Here is a 19,424-nt window from a genome sequence, read left to right as displayed (position 1 = left end):
TTTTAATAATTAGCTAGACCTTAAAGTATCTTTAAGATATTTATCTTTTAATACTATTAGTAATATTATTAGATTAAAGTTTTTTTTAATAATATAAGCTTAAATATAGTTAACTATATAGCTAATAACTTTAGTTAAAGAAGTAATCTTAATACTTAATTTCTTATAAAATAATACCTTTAGTATTATAATTAATACCTTTATAGCTAACTCTATTTATAATAGTATTTAACTAGTAGTAGTAATAGTAGTAGTAGAGGTTATAGAGGTTATAGAGGCTTTAATAAAGCTAGAATATAAAAAGGGGCCCTTTAGTGCCTAATCTAGTAGCGTACGCCCTCTGGTCAATTTAACTAGGGTAATACCCCTGTAGGATAGTACTTTTCGATTCTTTCTCCGTACTTAGAACGGATTAAAGTAAGCTAAGATAATGAATGGTGCTTGGCCTGGTTGGTGGTGGAGGCCCTACATGTGCCCGCACCCACTTTGCCAAGGGTTAGGGGTGCGGGCACATGTATGCATCTGATAATATTCATAGGAGGAATTCTGCAATACATTTTCTTTGAGAAGCATGCTCATCACCATCTTTCCGCCTTGGAATCGAGTTCTTCCCGACTAGCATCATTTTTTTTTTCCATTTTTTACTTTTGTCTGTCCACCTTTGACCCGTTGTACCATGCTAAAAACCACTCCCGTCCGGGCCGCAGTTTCCGCGCGGCTCACCCAAAATCGCATCAATAAAGACCCAAGAACAAAGGAACAAAACATAGATGATGGAAGATTCTTTTTTTCCACCAAGGATAACCAAGACCCCTCCTAACCTCCCCACATCTCACAGCACATCCCTCGACGTGCGGTCTAGGAGCTTTCCGCGCGGCGTCTTCTGAGGCAGAAGCCACCACTTCTTGGCCACGACGACCCTCCGCTCCGCGAGCATCGCGGCCGCCGCCACGCACCAGTCCGTGACGCACGCGTGCTTGTGCCTCTCGTCCTCGACGTACGCGCGGCACAGCGCCCACGCCTCGTCGACCCGGTCCCTGCGCATCGAGCCGAGCAGCTTGCACCCGGCGTACTTTGGGTGTCGCATCAGGCTCGTGGCGACGTCGCCGACGGCGCAGCGCGGCTCCTGGCCCGTCCCGGCAAAGAGAAACATGGAGCCGCCGCCGCCGCCGCCGCTGCCGATGGGCTCGTACTGGGTGAAGATGGCGAGGCCCTCGCGGAGGAGGATGACTTGAAAGACTAGACACTCTGCCATTTGTCGTTTGTTGGGACTGTTTCTAGCCTATGCTTTGTTCTAGAGGCGAGTATATTTGCGTCGTTGGACAAGATTCGTTCCCGGAATTGATCGTTATTAGGCATGACGTTTGAACAGGTGCGAGATCCCTCATGGCAGCGAGGTTTCCTGCAATCGCCTTGGCTTTCAGTTAGGCTTTGCTGCGGTGGCCGTACTGTTTCACCGCATCACTTTTGCGTAGCCTTGGGGCTGGGTAGTGATGAAAAGGCAAGATTGTGCAGACTTGTGCTACTCAAGCATGCGTCGCCAGGCCATTTTTCCTGATCTCTGGGACGTCCATCACGAGTTTTTTTGTTGTGTTGGGCAATATTGCAGGTCATGACTTGTCCGTGGAGAGAGCGTGAAGTCTACACGTTGGGTAAACATGGGAAACATGAATGCTGACGCGGGCCTAGAATAATGCGGAATCATTCAACCATGTCGATGCCCAAGTAGCTCCCATCTTCAAGCGGCAGGTGACTTATGCAAGACGTCGTCTCGAAGCTTTCCAAGTTGAGTATTGGCCAACGTCGCAGAATCATGGTCGTTTGAACAGGACTTGCAGATTGGGTCTCTATCAATCTCTCAAAACTAATTCTATGGAGAGCCCTCTCTGCCCGCTCGATGACCTTCCGTATATGCAGGCATCGAGGCAAACATCTTTCCAAACTAATGCTCCCAACTTCTAAGGCTTCTTGACCAGACCCTTGGTCTCCAAGGCCAGCAGGATTGCTCCGGCCCAGAGCCCCACGCTCCCGTCCCTGGGAGGAGGGACGGTGTTGAGAACATCCTCCACCTTTGCGCGGTCCTTTTCGAGGAAACAGTAAAACGGCCCAATGACGGGCCTGAAGCCGGCCTCCACGTCACGAATCTCGAGCACACCTTGCTCTTGGAGAACGTAGTGACGACCGTCGCCGGCACCATTGGACGAGTGCTCCAGAGTAATGGTCAGGCTCCCGTTTGGATGACCAATGTAGGGGTTGGACCAGAATTTGCGGTAGTTTGAAGTTGCAGGCATGATTTCCGGCTTGAATCGTGTTTTAACTCAAGTGTTTTTTTGTTGGGTGTTGGGTGTTGGGTGTCTGCAGATTGCTAATGTTGATGATGAAGACGTCCGTCCAGAGGGATTGGGTCTGGCAGCGCCTTTATATACGCAATCTATCGAATTGTGCCACAATGGTCGAGTGATTCGATAGAACGAGATCAGTCGAACCTGTAAAACAGGTGAAACTTGGGGGCGAACAGAGAGATTGTCAAGGTCATTGGGTTCTATACCAGTTCCCCTCAATCTTCATAAAAAAGACCTCGATCCTCGAATCGACCTTTATTTGACATTTCCGATTTCGACTGCCTCAAGCCGGCTCTTTTTTTCTTTTTTCTTTTTACCGGTTCAAACTTCCCGTCAACAAAGAAGGTAATCGCCGCGAGTAAAACACGTTCGCTACATTCTTGACCGGTGTCGGACGGGGCAAAAGTAATACACGGCGCGTGTATTACCGACGATAGGTTCGATCGGCTGTGACGAACACCCTTCCATTCCGTCAGGTATTATATATACTGTGTCATTATTCTCGCTATTCTCGCATCCAAAGGAAAAGTCAGAGCCTCAGTCTTCACCTCACCACCCGCCGCCTCATCTCCGTTCAGATCAATCAGCTTTCGATGGCGTCCTCTTCGCGATCCAACACAATCTACCTGAAGCTCTATCTGCGAAGAAGGTCTGGCGTCACTGACAGGCAGTCCAGCAAGATTCTCTTTATATTTTGCGGAAACCGCACCGATCCCAAAGCCCTGGTGCAAAAATGGTCATTTGGCAACGGCCTCTTCCACAGCCACTGGGAGGACGAGGTCGACAACCCGCTGCTTCTCGACGGCATCGAATCTGCCGTGTACGGCATGGTCGACCACAGGTGTGTCGAGGACTCAGAGTCGGAGCTGCGCACGCTCATTGCGGTGCCGGACAAGGACCAGCAGGCCGCGCGGAGTGCGTGGCTCAAGTGGTTGGAAGACGCGGTCGAGGAGGGAAAGAGGGCTGCTGCGGAGAGGGGAGTTTCTTCTGCTACGCTCAGGGCAGAGATTGAGGAGGATAATGAGATTGGGTGGTTCAACAACTACTTTAAGAATTACGCAGAGGATACAATCAAGACTCTCCAGAAAAAGGGAATCTTGGTTCCGTTGCGAACTAGGGCCTAAAACTGCAGTCAACTTTTACTCTCAGAAAACGATCAATTTTAGTTCGAGCTGCTTTTTTGCTTCTTTTCATTATGACATTTTTGTTACTCTTTCTTCTCCGTGAAAGAATGTCTTTGAGTAGCTGTGTGTTCCTCATTCTTTGTCACGCGGCCTCTTTGCGCAATTGTACACCGTGACACACCCGTTTTCCATGTACGAAGAAGCTACAAACGTGTACTGGTGTACGCGCATAAGAACGAATCAAGGGGTATTATTCAGGAGTTTCTTGAGATTGCCAGTGAGATTTCGGCTAAAAAGAATTGCATGTAGTAAAGCACACACTTCACTTTTGAGGCTGGACCAAATTGATCGTGTACTCTCAGCGCGAAACTCGTTCTACATACGGCGAAAAGAAAACAACTCGCCCATCTCAGAAAATGTTGCCTTGGGTAGCAATAATAATAGGCCAAGTCAAGGCCCGTTGATGGGGAAACAATGGGCAGACTTGACTCTCAAGGTACAAAAAAGGTGCCGGGTAGGCCTATTCTTACACGGTGATTCACCATGGCAGCACTGATCAGACTCTAATGTTCACGCGGTTGCACAATATTATTATGCATGAACCCGTGTCTTGCAAAGTCCCACAAGCTATACTCACATATCCTCTCGTTTTTTCCGGAACTCACCTAGGTAGGGGGTTGGTAGTACGGTTGTTCGGAATGACGAGACACACGCAACAGCCGCTGATCAGTGCGTTTTTCGAGTGTTTCCCACCGTGGCGCCACAGGTATTAAAATGTACTACATGTAATTGTAGTACATGGGTCGTAGGTGTTTTATTCTCGTGAGCATTCTTGCTTAGCAAAACCCAAAACAAGAGTGATGGGCGGCGTCTCGCAGCCATGCTAGCATCATATCTCGTCTAGGCAGGCGCGACCCCCCAAGGCCACTTCGGGCGTAGAGGCCATGGTAGATGGCATCGTGGCAGTCAATGAAATCAATGCTCTTTTTTTGTCTCGCTCTCTCAAAAAGCGCGACTGCATCACATTTCATGCTCTTTTTGGGATACGAAGCTGAACACAAGGCGTGGTACTTTTGATCTAGTTACCCTGCACGATCCAAAAGCCTCCTTTGCAGAGTACAAGAAGCAAATCAATCAGCTGCGCCCCCAACGATGCTGTTCAACATGTGGTGCACCATCTGCGAAGAATCGTCAATGAGCCCAGTTCACATCGTTCTTGAATACCCAGACGGCCACAAGATGCTCTACAAGTACTTTGCGAGCGACCCGGACAATAAGCTCCAGCTGTCCATTTCGCCCTGCGAGACGGTCCCAGACACCTACACCATGATTGCGAGGATGTTTGAAAAGGATGTAGCAAAAGTCGCAAAAGTTTGCTCCCTTCCCCAGCTCACAGAGAGAATGAAATCGCCCAAGGACTGGGTAAATAAAATCATCGTGAAGCTCTGCACAAAAGAGCTCGTCAACATAGAGGCCGAGATCCTGTGGCGGCACCTCCTGGGCGCCGAGTAAGTGATGGTCCCCCTTGCAGTCATATCTTGAGTAGAAAAGTGATTCTAAACAGTCTCCAGATTGCACTCTTATCAGGTCAACTAAGCATCCGCAAATTCAACCAGCGAGGCAAAAAAAAAAAAAGATTGGCTGACAGGGTTTGTGGAGGTAAAAGGTCGTGGTGACAGACAGTACAGCGGATGAGGGCAAAACATTGGTTATCGGCTGGTGTATTTCTACATTCATTCTCACTGACACTGGCAAAATTAAAGTATAATTTAATCATCATTCTATATACCATAATCCGTCTTCCCAATTCCTTCCGTTCTTCGCACTCTTCCACAGGGCGTTGGCTCAGGCACAGTCCGATACACTTCCAGGGCTCCCAGTCTCATTTCACGTTTTCTTGTACTTTGATATTTACGTACCTGAATATTGTTTATAGAAACGGGGGCACTCCATGGGAGAAGCAGCCTGCCCAATGTGCTGCTCCATGTCGGTCGCTCGTGTCAGTGAGCGTCGAATGCATGTCGCTGCTGGGTTATTGTTAGAAAAGTTGGTGTACTTGAGATATTTGAACAAGACATACAAAAGTATTATCCTCATCGAGTGAGACGACCTCCAGCTTTGCGCTTCCAAAGGTATTGATGTCAGCGCTGGCATCTCTCCTGTACCGAGGCTCGAGTCCGTTGTGGCTTTTCTCGCGCAGAGCACCTAGATAGGGCTTCCTGTGATGTAAACTTGCAATCTGAGTTGCAGTCCAGGGGTGAGCCAGCCTTCTTAACGACTAGAATAAATTGCTTGCCCCATTTTCTTTGTAAATAGGGCAGAGGCAGAGGCCGAGAACTTCCTTCACCGGTGACTCGCCAGAGTAGGACTAGAACCACTCGATTTCCATATCTTCGGAGCCCTGTGAGCCCTCTGGTGTCGAGCTGTACGTGATTTCGTCATGTTTCTCTGTCTTTCTTCCTGGGCCGACCGGCTCGGCGACCACCTGGTCAAAGCTGATGAACGGATCGAACAAGCAGCTTTCCTTGTCGGGCTCAGCAGCAGCAGAAGCAGCCCTACTACTCATGACCACGTCAGGAGGTTTTTTGGGCAGCGCGAGCGAGAAAATGTTCTTTTCGACGACCACGAGCGTAGACTGGCTGACGGCCTTGTCGAGCGTGACGGGCATTTTACGCGGGCAGCTCTCCTGTTTAGCTGTAGGAATGGCCGGGACGGCGATCGGATCAAGGGCCCCAAACGCAATGAGATCCTCTTCGCTGTCGCCCTCCCAGAATATCATGCTCCTTTCTGAGAGCGACCCCGTCACGCTTGATATCCAGTCGCTGGTTCTTTCAGCGTTCTTGGGCGGCATTATGCTCGTGCAGACGGCCTTGACCTCTTCTCTGTCCATGTGGAAGAACCATCCCACTGGGGAGCAGTCTGCGGGCACCTTTGCCACGGCCACTTCTTGCACCGGTTCGAATTCAGTCGCCGAGACGCAGCAGTAGAGGAGCAAGAGTATTGGCGCCTCTGGCCACTCGAATGCCAGCCCGTCTCTGCCGTTGTGCTTGATGCGCCATAATGCCTGGTACGGGACTTCGAATGGCTCAATGTCGTCCATGATTGCTGTGTTTTATTTAAAGGATGAAGATTGTCGTGCTCTCGAGGCACCATTTTATAGTTTGACTTTTTTGCCCTATAAACTGGGTTTCTGGCCATAAAAGATTTTTCTCTACGTGCATCTTTTGTTTGTGACACGGAGTAGCACAACAACGCAAACATGCTCGAGTCGAGGGCGCACAAGTTGTGAATACAATCTGTCGTGCTATCAATATTACTCAATATAAGCTAAATTCAACAAACAAGGAGTTGATTCAGTGGGACACACATATTGGGTGATGTTGTTACGCTCACATTCATCGAAAATTCTGCGACTGCTTTGCACAGTCATCGGCGGCGCCCAACTTTGCCACGAAAAAAAAGCCAATCTCGCAGTCTTCTTCTCGTGTCACTGTCAACATCAACTGCATTCACTTTTGGAGGGGGAGCGAATCCATCCAGGACTCGCTAGGTGGTGGCTTTGAGCTTGTCGCCGTGATCGATGCGCTCGTTAATCGACTGCCCCCGAGCGTTGAGACAACATCTGCGTCGGTTCTTCTCTCCCCCGTACTCTATGGGCTGGGCATTGGCAGATGTAAACAAATTCTCGTTTATTTTTAACACTATATCCTCATCCGTCTTCTCCGCCATACTCCTCGGAGCTGGACGGAAAGCCTCTGCAGCCATCGGCGCCGTTGGGAGTCTCAGCCCAGACTCGTACCTCTTTCGCATGATTTTCGGCGAGAAGCGGAGCTGGAGATGGGACAATCTTCTTACGTTTCATTGAAATAAACGTAGATGAATGAGAAAGCTGTTCTCGCCGTCCTGTGAAGTCTTTTCCAGAGCCGCAGTTCATGTGACATGTGCATCGAGGAAGGCTTTGAAGTGCTGGACCAATAGATAGATTACGTTTGTAGATCTGATGAGATTTCCGTAAACTTATACTTTTGAGTGGCCTTGTTTGGTATTCTTTGTAGGCTTCATGCCAGCAAGGTAAAAGGCACACACAGGAGTCGCCGACTAACAGTAGTGAGTGGAATATAGAGAATCCAACCAGAAATACTTTCGCGCCTCCATAGATACTTGACATTTATCCTCTCCTATAATAAAACTACAATACACGCATCGAATCATCAATGATAGAGTCGTTGCTTGTGCCACTGCACCTTTTCCGTGCACTTTCGATTTTCCCCGGTACTTGACATTAGACTTTCCTGATACAGCCCCGAAGCTCTCTCAAGCCCTGCCGCAAACCGTTGAGTTTCCCCCCTGCATCGTTAGAGTCCCCTTATTTTTTTCCTCTTTTCCGTACCCTTTGCATTTCCCATCTGTTTTACTCTCTGGCTTGTATTTCGGATTTCACTTTGAAAAAGCACGCCAAAGCTTTTCTTCGTTGCCGAATTCTTCCGTCGAATCTCCGTCGGCATCTTCGAACTTGACGGTCGTCACGTATGAAGTCTTGTATATAGTATTGGCACTCGCTTCTTGTAATAGAATTTACCGAGCAGCTGAGATGGACTCTCTATCAACTGTCTGAACTCAATATAAAAGCCCTGCTTTTGATTCAAAGTGGCTTTGTACACATTGGGCTCGTCCAAGTGTGCTTCACTCAGGTCGTATTCCATATTTATAGACTAGGATGATTCTTGTTGTTGTTGTTGTTGTTGTTGTTGTTTTTTATTGTTCCTCAAGGTAAAAATCATGAATGCTTTCTGAAGAACTAATTATTTCTACCCCCCTTCTGTGTCTAGGTCTCTTTTATAGCTCAAGAAAGGCTTTGTGGAACTTTCGGCATCTCTGCACCTGGGGCAGAATAGCAGACAAATATTTTCATCATAATCACTGGCGCTTCTTACTCGGGCTATACAGGGTACGCGAAGATGCCATCTTCCTTCATCACTTGCCACCATGTGCTCGCCCTTGAGCGTATCGCGTTGGTCTCTCGGCGCTTCGCTCTGTGCTAGGGCACGTTAGAAAGGTACGTCTTCCTTTGCCGCCAGGGTTACCAAGAGCAGAAAGAAAAATAGTCTAATGCCTGACTGGAAACGAGACACGAGGCATTAAGGCTAGTAGTCCCTGTATAGTTCGCGAAGATGAAACTTGTAGCCGGCGCGTGGCTAAATAAATTGACCATTACACAAGAAGCCCATTTACCTCCAGCGCATTGGCAGACGATTGATTGCACGAAGAGGGACTTGATGGTCTTGTATGCATCTTCTACCTCTCGACGCCAAAGCGAAAATGTACCGTTTTCTTAACGAGCCGTAGCACAGCGCGATACGCCGAGAGCACAGCACGAGGCGCTGACAAAGAAGTTATGAATGTATTGGCGATTTGTCTCATCACATGGCATCACGCGAGGTCGGCCGCCCAGAATTGCAACGAAGCTGGGGGGGGCCTTTCCCTCTGTAATACTGCAGACAAAGCTGTTGGGCGGGATAAGTGCATGGTCGTGTGGAGGGCTTGAGGGCGACTCCCGGGAGACAAAAGGTGCCTGTCCTGCCGAGTCCAAAAAGAACATTGTTTTCCTCGATACCACTGTCCAATCATTCCTTCCCCGCAAAATATATTCATTATTGTTGGCAAACATGTCCAGGTGCTGCGCAGTCTTCAAAAAACCAAATACGACAAGAAAGATGCTCTTGTTTCTCATCAAGCTACACGGCTTATTATCTCCATTATATGCAAGAAAAAAAATCCAAGTTTAGTTAGGTAAAACCCTCTGCTCTAACAGTGTGAGTTCACTACTATGCCGTCATCTTCCCTAGGGTAATTAAAAACATCACCAGTCTCCAGAAATGACAAATTGAAGTAATCTCTAACTTATTACAAGATGTTATAACGCGGCAAGAACCATTCTCAACGAATTTGTAGTATGATACAGCTAAAAACTCGTCAAGTTGGACAATCAATTTTTGCAATCAAAAAGATAATTCATTCTTCAAACAAAGGCCATGCTCGCTAAACTATCAGTCTGACCTATTCCTCTGTCATCTTTTCCTTATCCTATCCCTTGATATATCACATATTCCAAACCCCAGATGCGATGCTAGGTGGGTAGAAACATTCCAGCATGTGAGTGGAAAATCCGCTATTAGAAAAGAATACTAAAACTCCTCCAGTGAAGAAAAGACCGTGAATGACTCAAACAATGACGCCGTGTCGCTCACAGATGCAATGCAAACCTTGTTTCCTCTTCTGCTCGCCTTGTTCCATCGTCGCCCTGCCAAAATCCAGTGTCCAACGCCATGTATTTCTAGTATCATGAGAAAATGCGCGCTTCTATCAATGATGCCCTAAACATTCATCAATGATGCTCACATTCTCATGCGTGATCGTGTCGACCGTTGTGGCTTCGCGGGAGTCCCGTTAGACACCATGCCAAAGTGCTCGGCCAGGCGCGCAGTACGCTCCTTGTCCGCCGTCGTCTTAGCTCGTGTGCTGGGCTTCGCGATGCCGCTCATCTGCACGGTCTTTGGCTTTGCAGACTTGCCCTTCTTGGGCGTGACTGTCTCCTTCCTCCGGACTTCCTCTTGGTACATGGCCAAGGGATTGTTCCAGTTGACGCATTTGCGTCGTTCCTTATCCGACTCGGAATCGCGCTCCAAGGGTTCTGGCTCTGCTTGCCCCTCTGCCTGTTGTCTAGCCAGGAATTGGGCAGGCTGTTCAGATCTTCCCTTGTTTCTGAGCGTATTTCTGCGAGTCTGGGTCTTCAGGTCCTGCTGCTCGCTGCGAACAGCAGAGTTCAGCATCGAACCGCTGCTCCGCCCAAGCTTGATGGGAGTCGGGATAGCCGACTTGGCAGATGGCAGACGCGTCTGATTTCGCAGTCGAGAGGAGCGTCTAGATTTGCTGTCCGACTCAGTGTTGACATGCTGCTCCTCGACGTTCTTTGCGGCGTCAGTCGCAGTTGTGACTTCTAGGGTCTCAATCTGCTCGTCCTGATCTCCGTCCGCTTTCGTTGCCGTACGCTTCCTGGAAATGTTGCCGCCATAGCGTCGCACTTTCCTTGGTGATGCGTCGGATGCTCTCTTAAGCGGTGACTCATGCTCGTCATGCTCTTTCTCGAGCTTCCGCTTGTTCTTGCTTGGGCTTTCAGTGTTGGGGCTCTTAGCACCCAACGGCTGGCGCTTGACCGTAATGCCAACTGGAGAGCCAGTCTCGGTCGTGGAAGAACGCTTTGGACGCGAGCGTCTTATAAACTCCCTCATGTAGTCGCGTCCAGGGCTGTCGTAATCGTGGGAGTTGGCCGTGACAGTTTCCACAATCTCCGTTGTGTTCGTCAGGGGGCTCTCCGGGATCGACTCCTCTGCTAGCACATTTGCTTCGAGTGCACTCGGACTTCGGCTGTTAACCGGAGTGAATGTCAGATTCAGCGTCGGGCTAGGGCTAAGCTTCTGTTTCCTCGGGAAGAATGAAACAGAAGTAGAAGTCACCGGGCTCGGGCTTTGCGAAATAGCACGAGGCTCAGCACCGGGGACTTCTTTGCGCTCTTCAATAGAGGCTTGAAGAGAGTCGATGACCGATAGGCTTTCAATGATGCCTAGAGCAGCTTTTGGGCTGCCCACGATGGGAACGGGCGAGGCGTCCTGAACTGCTACCTGACTGAGCTTTGTCGGTGTTTGCAGACAGGCAGTCTGCTCGGCAACTTTACGAGACTGCGCCTCGGTGGAGGGGGAGAACAGGCGAGGCTTAGCGGGCTCATCATAGCTTTCCACCTCATGTCCGCTTTCGGTAATGCTGGGAAGTGCCGCACTCAAGCCAGGAGAGGAGTTCAACAAGACAGGCTTACTACCGAAAATATCGGAGTTCTGCCGCATATCAATCTTAACAACCTCTTTCGCCTGTCGCGAGGCAGCTCGGCCTTTGCTACCGAAGCTTACGCGGCGCTTTTGCACCCTGTGCAGCCCTGGTGAAGGAGACGACTTCAGTTCCACAGAAGCCGTCAAAGGCTGACCAGCCTTCTTGGCGGGGGAGAACAGGCCATCTGATCCGTTGAATATCAGTTTCTTCGGAGAAATTGTTTGTCTGCGACTTGACGATCGGTCACCCAATGACCGACCCTGCAATCCAGCAAACGTATCCTCAGCCTGATACCCAAGTTTCTGCGGCGACATCGTCTGCCTGCGATTCTGCCCTTTCAAGCAGCCACGGATTAGCGGCTCACTTAGCCGTCTAGAGCTCTTCTTCAAGCTTGCCACCGGTCGCGGAGTCGTGTCGACGTTGTTTAGCCAAGTGACCGCATTGAACGCCGGCGATGCCGTTCCGAACTCAAAGTCGGCCGGCTTCTGTGGCGTAGCGGATTGCAAGTCGATGGACCGCTTCACAGGACTATCCGGAAACAGCGTCGACACGAAAGCAACGGGGCTCGGGACATCGGCGGTCATGTACGAAATGTTGCTAAATATGCGAGGGGTCTTTGGTTCCTCAGCAACAGATCGAGAAGGCTTTTCGGCAACAGGAAACGTGCGCTTCGTTGGCGACAGCCAGTTCTGACGCTTCACAATACGATGGCTCGGGCAAGGTGTAGCCAGCAGCTTGATCGGCGACAAGGAGAATGGCACTGCGCCGCTGGGTCGCATGGCGGAATGCCGTCGCATGCCAGCAAACGCGTTTCCAAAGGGCGCAGCCTTAGGAAAGGTCGACGGAGTCCCCAAAATGCTGCGCAGCCTCCGCTTTTCGCCCAAAGGTGTCGCAGGAGGTGGAGACACAGACTTGGTGGGCGACGGCTCAATCTTGGGCGTCGTCGCAGGTAGCAGCTTGACTGCAGGCTCGCTGATGCGCGGTCCGTCGTTCTTGATTGGCGGACTCGTGTGTCGTGGGCTTCTCTTTGTCGGCGACTTCGCGTCCGACATATCCCGAGGCGGTTGCATGACAGCGGCTGGGGTGACGGGCTCTTTATTCGGTGTGAAAAGAGCAATGGGAGAAAGCGTTGGGCTGGTGGCCTGCGGACGAGGCAGGGGACTGAATCGTCGGCGAGGCATTCGGAAATGGGGTGTGCTCTTTGGCAGCTCCATTGCCTTGATGTATGTGCCCAGTCTGTTTCCAGCACTATGCTCCATCCCCGTTCGTCGCTTCTGAGGGATGACCTGAACGTAATGACCATCCCGGCGCTGTCGCGCTTCGGCCTGGGTAGTGGACGTCGGATATGTCCTTAGGCAATCGGCGACTTCAGCCTTGGCCTGTAATTGTAGACCAAGCATCGCCAAACTCGAAAATGGCTTTCCCCCCACCTGCCACTCCTCGCTAGACGCTTCGTATGAGTCCAGGCGGCGTACAACGCGGCGCTTGGGCATGCCATCGTCAGCAAGCAAGGAGAAATCTATGTGAATCGGTGCAACAGGTGGAGGAATCGTTTGAGCCGACGCGTCCCAGGGTATCGGAAGACCAATGCGCTTCATGACCGTGCGGGCGAAGTTGCAAGCCGAGTGTGATGGGATCTCGACACGCGACCACGCACGGTATTGTGTTTGGGCTCGTTGGCCGGCTAAGTAATTCGACCATGTTCTTTGTAATTGATTAGTGCAAGTCAAAATAGAATGTGACAAAGAGCATACTGTGTCGCAGTTTTTGAGCTGTCTGTCGTTGTCGAAGACGTAGTCGCGTCTTGCAACGGGAAGAACGATTTGGGCACGCTATAAGATATCCTAAAATCGATCAGAATTCAGGTCTCGGAAGACAAGACCAAGGAGAATCACCTTTCTGTTCCGACGGCAAAGCCGTTGCGTCGTTGCGCATTGGTATCCATCTTGTGAAGTATGGGAGCTTCGCGGCTCAAGACGCGGTAGGTCTATTGTATTCAAGATGCGAGATTATCGATGCGCGTCGTATGAAAGTGAATAATGCCAGATGGCTATCAGGATGAAAGCATATCCAGTACGAATAAAGGGGTAAGTTGCGCGTGGTCGTCAATGGGGGCAGAAAGAGACTATATAGGCCTTGAAGCAACGAGAATCTGTGTTTGTCGCACACCGACGCGTGAGTTGTCTATTCCACGACATCGAAACTCGGTGGAGCTGTTTGTGCTTGCACAAAACTATTGTTTACAATTTGCCCCATTGGGGTTGCACAAAAGCAGTCTAATCTCGATTCGGAACTTTGTTTCTTTTGGGGGTGTCGGCGCGAGCTTGCTGACTCATCGTGTCCCCTGCAGCAAACGGCCCAGCGCTTTTGCGGGCAGATTGCCCCTCCATGGGCCGGCCGGCGACTGGACTGACAAGCAACGTTATCTGCCTAGGCTGCCATTTCTCCAACGTAACAAGAAGAACGCCAGAATCTCTGCGAATTCGAACCCAGTTCATTGGAAATCACGAAACTCACGCCTTCCCATATATCAAAGATCTCTTCCTCCTCACCATGAACCGTCTATTCGGCGCCAAACCCGCCGGGCCAAAACCGACACTTAACGGCGCCATCACCAACATCGACGCGCGCATCGCCTCGGTCGACACAAAACTCAAAGCCATCAACGGCGAGCTCTCCGCCTACCAGGAGAAACTGTCCCGCATGCGCGACGGCCCCGGCAAGCAAGCCATCAAGCAAAAGGCGCTCAAGGTGCTGCAGAAGCGCAAGGCGTACGAGGCGGAAAAGGACAAGCTTGAGGGCCAGGTGTGGAACATGGAGCAGGCGCAGAGCATGCAGGACAATCTAAAAAACGTCATGACGCAGGTCGACGCCATGAAGACGACCAACAAGGAGCTGCGCAGGCAGTACGGCAAGATTGACGTGGACAAGATTGAGCGCATGCAGGACGACATGGCGGACCTACTCGACATGGGCAACGAGATCCAGGACAGCCTAGCCCGCAGCTACGATATACCTGACGAGGTTGACGAGTCCGAGCTAGACGCCGAGCTCGAGGCCCTCGGCATGGAGCAAGAGCTCGAACAGGAAATGGCGGGCGGCGTGCCGGGCTTCCTGCAGGACGAGGTCGTGCCCGAGTTTGTGGACGAGCCGCCACAGACAGAAGACAAGGTGAAGCAGGTCGCTGGTTGAGTCTTTCTTGATTTCTCGGGCCTCTCTTGTATGGTGTTCTGGGGGTTTGATTTCTTTCACCTTAGCGACTCACATTTTAGTTTTCACTCTGCCGCATAGCATATAAGTAGATAATGTCGAGACGCATTTGTCACGGATGGTGATCACCGATTGCCTGTCTGGATCACGGAACTTGACTGTAATTTGCATTCTGACAAATGGATCAGCCATACTGATTCAAGCGCGGTCTTTGTCTCGTATCTGCGACTTTCGTCTATTTTCTTCAGCTATCAATATCTCGGACAATTAGACCAACGCCGTTTCCCAATACATTCTACATTGGGCAGCGTGGCCGGGGTTGGCGTTTTGCAAAGTAATAATGTGCAGATCAATTCGTTATAACGCTTGTCATAAATACGCTTCTTGTCAAATACGTTTTCCTGTATCCTATTGCGCCTGATGCAAATGCCAAAAAGAAATCTAAACAATGACTGTGCACCGCCCAAAGCTCAGTCAATGGTAGCGAAGAATCGTGAAGCCTCTTGCAATTCCTTGTCACCATTGCAAAAATCCCATCCTACAATTATTTGCGACTGCGTACAGCAAATAATCTTGCGAGCATCAAATTGCAATTTGAAGACGCGGGCTGGCGCGTTCTCGGCGGGCGTAAGATGCGGGTGGTGGTGATGATGTCTGTGGTGATGGTGATGGGCGGGAGTCGCAGCCTGCCCCGCTTGAAATGGCACAGCTGAAGTTGGAACTGGAGCATGAATTTGACTTGCACTTGAAGACGAGGAGGCCGCCTGCCCACCTTGCTGGCTTTGTTGCTGTGGCTGTGATGGCTGTAATGATTGCGCCACGACGGATGACTCTGCGGCCGAGTATGATACTTCAGCCCTCCGGCTTTGATTACCAGCAGTGCTGTCGCTTGACGATCCGGCAATTGCACCAGTAGATGAAGATGCTGAGGCGGTGGTGGAAGGCTCGCGCCTAGGCCGTTGGACGCGACCATTTTGGATATTGGTCAGCGCAGTTGTCACGGCTTGGCGCAGCTGAACTCGTAAGTGTGGCGACGCTTCTCTTTCGATCGCAGACTGTAGATACGTGTGGAACCCAAGCATGGCCGGATAATTCGTCAAAGCATGCTCGAGCGCAGCAACGCCTGCAGGAACGACTTGGTCGATATAGGCCATGTAGAGGCCCGCAACGCGCTGGTTGCCAGAGGTAAATTCAGGCGGTTGTTGGGGCGGTTGGGCTATGCCTTGGTGAACAACGGCCGCTGCACCATGACTTGGAAGGTTTGCCGGCGCAGCTCGCATAGCAACCTGCATGGCGGACGTGCCTTGGACGTGTTGGCTCTGAGCGAGTTCTGCCGCTTCTTCTTGTCGCAGGTGGTGTGCAGGCCTCCAAACTCCTTCTTTGTCTCGTCGCCAGATAATGATGCTCTGATCGTAGGAGCCTGACACAATGCGGCCGTACTTGCGGCCACCACCGCCTCCTGGAGGCACCTTGGCACCAAAGACTTGAACGTCTTCAGGTTTGGAGCTACCAGCGGTGGCACGGCGACTTCGACGAGCCGCGCGCCGATCAGCCTCGCAACCCAGTTCCCCAGCCTCAACTGCCTTCAAGTATTCGGCTTCCACGGTCCGTGCCTCAGCTTCGTCTTCGATTTTGCTATATGGCAAGTCACCAAAACCAGCCTGGACTGTTCTGACTAGATTGGCGTGTCCTCGAAGGGAGGCAACTTTGAGACCTGTCGGTGCGTCGAATATGCAGACTTCGTAGTCACTACTACCACTCACGATGCGTCTTTCGTCGAACTCGACACAGGCAATGCCTTTATCATGTGCGGGAATCGTTTGCTTACAGACTTGATCTGGCCAGTCCCAAACTTTGATAGACCTGTCACCGGAAACAGAAACGATGGTCCTGCCCTTGACTTGAATTGCGTTGACTGCAGCACTATGTCCATCCAACCGTCCGATCATGGTGTATTCAGGCTTGATAGGCAGCTCTTGTGCGAGGTCAGGTTCGTATCCGTAGAGCTTGACGGTTTGAGCGACCGAGCTAACAGGTTCGTACCCGAGGTCGCCATAGCGTAGCGGCCTTCGGTTGAAGATTTTGATCGTCTTGTCTTTGGATGATGTTACCAGAATCCTCTTGTCGAATCGAACATTGAGAACAGATTCCCTGTGCGCTTTGGTTATTCTTTGCACCAACTCTCCAGTGGAAAACTTCCATATGAAGACATTGGAGTCGCTGCTGCCCGACACAATCAGATCCTCTTCCGGGTCTGCATCAAACTGCAGGCAAAGTACAGAGCCATGGTGCCCGACGAGTGGCGGCCTGGCAAGTCTGCCGGTCTGCACGTCCCAGACTCGCATACTGCGGTCTCGACTGCCACTGACGAGGTATCGCGAATCAAACTGGATAGTGTACACGCACTCCTGGTGGCCCTCTTCGGGGTAGTCCGGGTGAGGGAGCATAAATGTTGAAAACTTTCCCAGGTCCCAGTTGGACTCTAAGCGTCGTCGCATGCTGTACAAGTACTTCCAGTTAAGACGATGCTTGGAGCTGGAAGAGTCCCAAGTCCATAGCTTCGACCGCAAGACAGCGGTGGAATCTTGCTCCATGACGGGCGGAATAGCTGGGCCGGGACTGCTATCGGGAGCCTTTCGCTTTGCTCGAACATCATTGGACGCAAAGCTTCTGTCTACACTTTTTCCTTTGGAAAAGTAATTGGACATGTCAATGTCGCCTAAGGGTGTGATAGCTCGACGACTGGAAGAGAAAGAGGTGGTGGGCGATCCGAAAAGGCTCTGTGCAGGGATGCTATCCTTGTGAACTTGTATGCGTTCGCTATCCACCATTTCCAAATCTTCGTCATCATCGCTCATGATGGCGCGGACCTTGTTGACAGGTCCGTCAGCAGACTGCATCTGGCTGATGGAATTGTTGATGTTTTCGTTGATTCGTTTTTCTTCCGCTTCTATTTCTTTATGCAGGACTTTCCAGCCCTCAAGGTGATAAAGGTGTTCCCAGAGCTTCCTATCCAGAGCTAAATCATACCAGGCTCGGCATGTCTGCAAAACGCTGACGAGGGATACGGGGTCGAGATACGACAGGATTTTCAAACAAATCTCGGCGGGAAGATGATTAATGAAGTCAATGTAGAGTCGCGGGCGTAGACGCTGAACAATACCAGCTATGGTCGAGGTCGGGAGCTGTTCTAGCAAAGCCATGGTGAGTTCTGTTGCCGTTAGTGTATGGGCAGGGTAGCAGCTTTTGCGACAAGGCAGGAAGCGGCATACCGGCTTTAACGGATGTGGGAAACATGGACGTATTTCGTGCCATCCACATGGCGAGGTCGGAAGGCGACTGGAAGCTGGAGAGGGAGGCAGGCAGAGCAGAGCTGTCCTGGGATATCAGAGGGTCTTCCGAGTAGCCTTCGTCAGGCTGGTGAACGGGGGAGAACGGATCCATGGCAACCGAGGCGACCAAGACCAGACGGATAGGTGAGTTTCTGGTGAGTTGTAGGACGGTATCCGACTGCAAGTCAGCGACTCGGGAAGGTTGCACAGCAATGGCAACCCGACGTGGGGTGGCGGCGGCGGCCGATCGCGTGGCAAGGGAGACAAGACAAAACAGCAAGCAAAAGGCAGCCTTGGAATCGAGCAGGCTGACTGGGTCAAAGAATGTGAGAAGAAGAATGACCACAAGCCGTTGGTATGAACCGTGATGGCATCGACAGCGCGGAGCAGTCAGCAAAGTTGGGGTGTGGGAGAAGAGTAGTGGCCCGTGTGGATGACGGGTTGATTGTTGTGAGGCTAGATCAGGACTCCGTATCAGGCTGGGGTAAAGGCGATTTGGCGGCAAAATTCCGCAAGTTTTGTTTGCTTGCAGGCGACAGACGACAGTGGGATGGCGCCGTAGCCCGTTCGGCGGGTGGCGGGGCAAAGCAGTCATCCACACCCCTCTGCGTCTCATCTAGAAAATATTTAATAGCCTCGAAAGAAATACTGGAAATGACATAGGTGCATAGAACTGTTCCTTTCTCGAGCCCCGAAGTGACTTTTTTTTGCGCGAATGAGAACTCAGTACCTAGCTACCGTATCCAGAGGGTTGACTGCTGGCAGCTTGCAACCGTACTGTACGGTTAGGTCACAAGAACTCAATCTGGAGGCTGGCGCTTTGGGTTAGGCTACCCTGCAGAGGATTTGCGGGCGCTGCAGGTGGGCGTTGCAGGGGTAACCCTCACTAGGTCGGCAACTAAACAACGCCAAAAGCATCATTTTAAACGATCGAGTGCAGGGTTTGTTAGTGGCCGTTATCGCAACCTCCAAGATCTCGCGACAGGTGGACGTTCTAGCTTAGCCTAGGTACGAGTGGTACAATTTTGGCATGGAGTGAATTGATTCCAAAGCAAGTCGAAGTCAACTGGCTAAAAGTTACATGTCTACGGAGTACGTTCTCAAACATGTATAGCAGCAGATGCCTTTGCAGCAGCTTCACCCCATCTGCTCCAGCAAATATTTGTCACTGGCATGCGAGCCAAAGCTGGCATCGCGTTTCAAATTCAATTTACGGTTGACCACAGAACCGTAATTTTGAAGATGTTCTATGATTTGATTGTTGGCCGCTGCAAAACAAAAATTGTTTCTCCGTCTGGGGCAGAAACATCCTGGGTGTAGACTATTATTGCGCCATGATTCCACGATCCAACTCGTTTGAAAATGCAGCAACAGCATATGTTTGTGACAGAGAAGGGAGAGACCTGTTCAGATTCACATCATGCCACGGCACGCACAAAGTAGTTGGTTGGCGAGAGCTGGTGGGTGATACACTGTAGCTATCTAAGCACGGCCAGCATCCATTCTAGGGCCCTGATGCGCATTTCAGCTGGCGC

General features: G+C 50.8%; 8 protein-coding genes across 8 annotated transcripts; 3 read left to right on the top strand and 5 right to left on the bottom strand.

Moving 5' to 3' along the window:
• Window positions 1-832: 832 nt before the first annotated feature.
• On the bottom strand, window positions 833-1,255 carry BBA_08324 (uncharacterized protein; the record flags this gene model as incomplete). Its single annotated transcript, XM_008603421.1, has 1 exon — window positions 833-1,255. One exon carries the CDS (start codon window positions 1,253-1,255, stop codon window positions 833-835), a length of 423 nt encoding a protein of 140 aa, XP_008601643.1.
• Window positions 1,256-1,958: 703 nt separating this feature from the next.
• On the bottom strand, window positions 1,959-2,291 carry BBA_08323 (uncharacterized protein; the record flags this gene model as incomplete). The annotated part of the gene is made up of 1 exon (XM_008603420.1): window positions 1,959-2,291. One exon carries the CDS (start codon window positions 2,289-2,291, stop codon window positions 1,959-1,961), a length of 333 nt encoding a protein of 110 aa, XP_008601642.1.
• Window positions 2,292-2,935: 644 nt separating this feature from the next.
• Window positions 2,936-3,466, top strand: BBA_08322 (uncharacterized protein; the record flags this gene model as incomplete). The annotated part of the gene is made up of 1 exon (XM_008603419.1): window positions 2,936-3,466. One exon carries the CDS (start codon window positions 2,936-2,938, stop codon window positions 3,464-3,466), a length of 531 nt encoding a protein of 176 aa, XP_008601641.1.
• A 1,152-nt stretch (window positions 3,467-4,618) lies between these two features.
• BBA_08321 (uncharacterized protein) lies at window positions 4,619-5,062 on the top strand (the record flags this gene model as incomplete). Its single annotated transcript, XM_008603418.1, has 2 exons — window positions 4,619-4,974; window positions 5,038-5,062. 2 exons carry the CDS (start codon window positions 4,619-4,621, stop codon window positions 5,060-5,062), a joined length of 381 nt encoding a protein of 126 aa, XP_008601640.1.
• A 772-nt stretch (window positions 5,063-5,834) lies between these two features.
• On the bottom strand, window positions 5,835-6,566 carry BBA_08320 (uncharacterized protein; the record flags this gene model as incomplete). Its single annotated transcript, XM_008603417.1, has 1 exon — window positions 5,835-6,566. The coding sequence occupies one exon, from the start codon at window positions 6,564-6,566 to the stop codon at window positions 5,835-5,837; it is 732 nt and encodes a 243-aa protein (XP_008601639.1).
• Window positions 6,567-9,861: 3,295 nt separating this feature from the next.
• On the bottom strand, window positions 9,862-13,292 carry BBA_08319 (uncharacterized protein; the record flags this gene model as incomplete). Its single annotated transcript, XM_008603416.1, has 3 exons — window positions 9,862-13,051; window positions 13,102-13,191; window positions 13,243-13,292. 3 exons carry the CDS (start codon window positions 13,290-13,292, stop codon window positions 9,862-9,864), a joined length of 3,330 nt encoding a protein of 1,109 aa, XP_008601638.1.
• Window positions 13,293-13,735: 443 nt separating this feature from the next.
• Window positions 13,736-14,539, top strand: BBA_08318 (Snf7 family protein; the record flags this gene model as incomplete). Its single annotated transcript, XM_008603415.1, has 1 exon — window positions 13,736-14,539. The coding sequence occupies one exon, from the start codon at window positions 13,736-13,738 to the stop codon at window positions 14,537-14,539; it is 804 nt and encodes a 267-aa protein (XP_008601637.1).
• Window positions 14,540-15,027: 488 nt separating this feature from the next.
• BBA_08317 (WD domain-containing protein) lies at window positions 15,028-18,001 on the bottom strand (the record flags this gene model as incomplete). The annotated part of the gene is made up of 2 exons (XM_008603414.1): window positions 15,028-17,768; window positions 17,830-18,001. The coding sequence occupies 2 exons, from the start codon at window positions 17,999-18,001 to the stop codon at window positions 15,028-15,030; spliced, it is 2,913 nt and encodes a 970-aa protein (XP_008601636.1).
• Window positions 18,002-19,424: the final 1,423 nt, after the last annotated feature.

This window comes from Beauveria bassiana, assembly GCF_000280675.1.
Source record: "Beauveria bassiana ARSEF 2860 unplaced genomic scaffold BBA_S00033, whole genome shotgun sequence".
Taxonomy (NCBI): domain Eukaryota; kingdom Fungi; phylum Ascomycota; class Sordariomycetes; order Hypocreales; family Cordycipitaceae; genus Beauveria; species Beauveria bassiana.
Note: the sequence above shows the minus strand (reverse complement) of the source record. Positions and strands in the feature narration are given on the sequence as shown.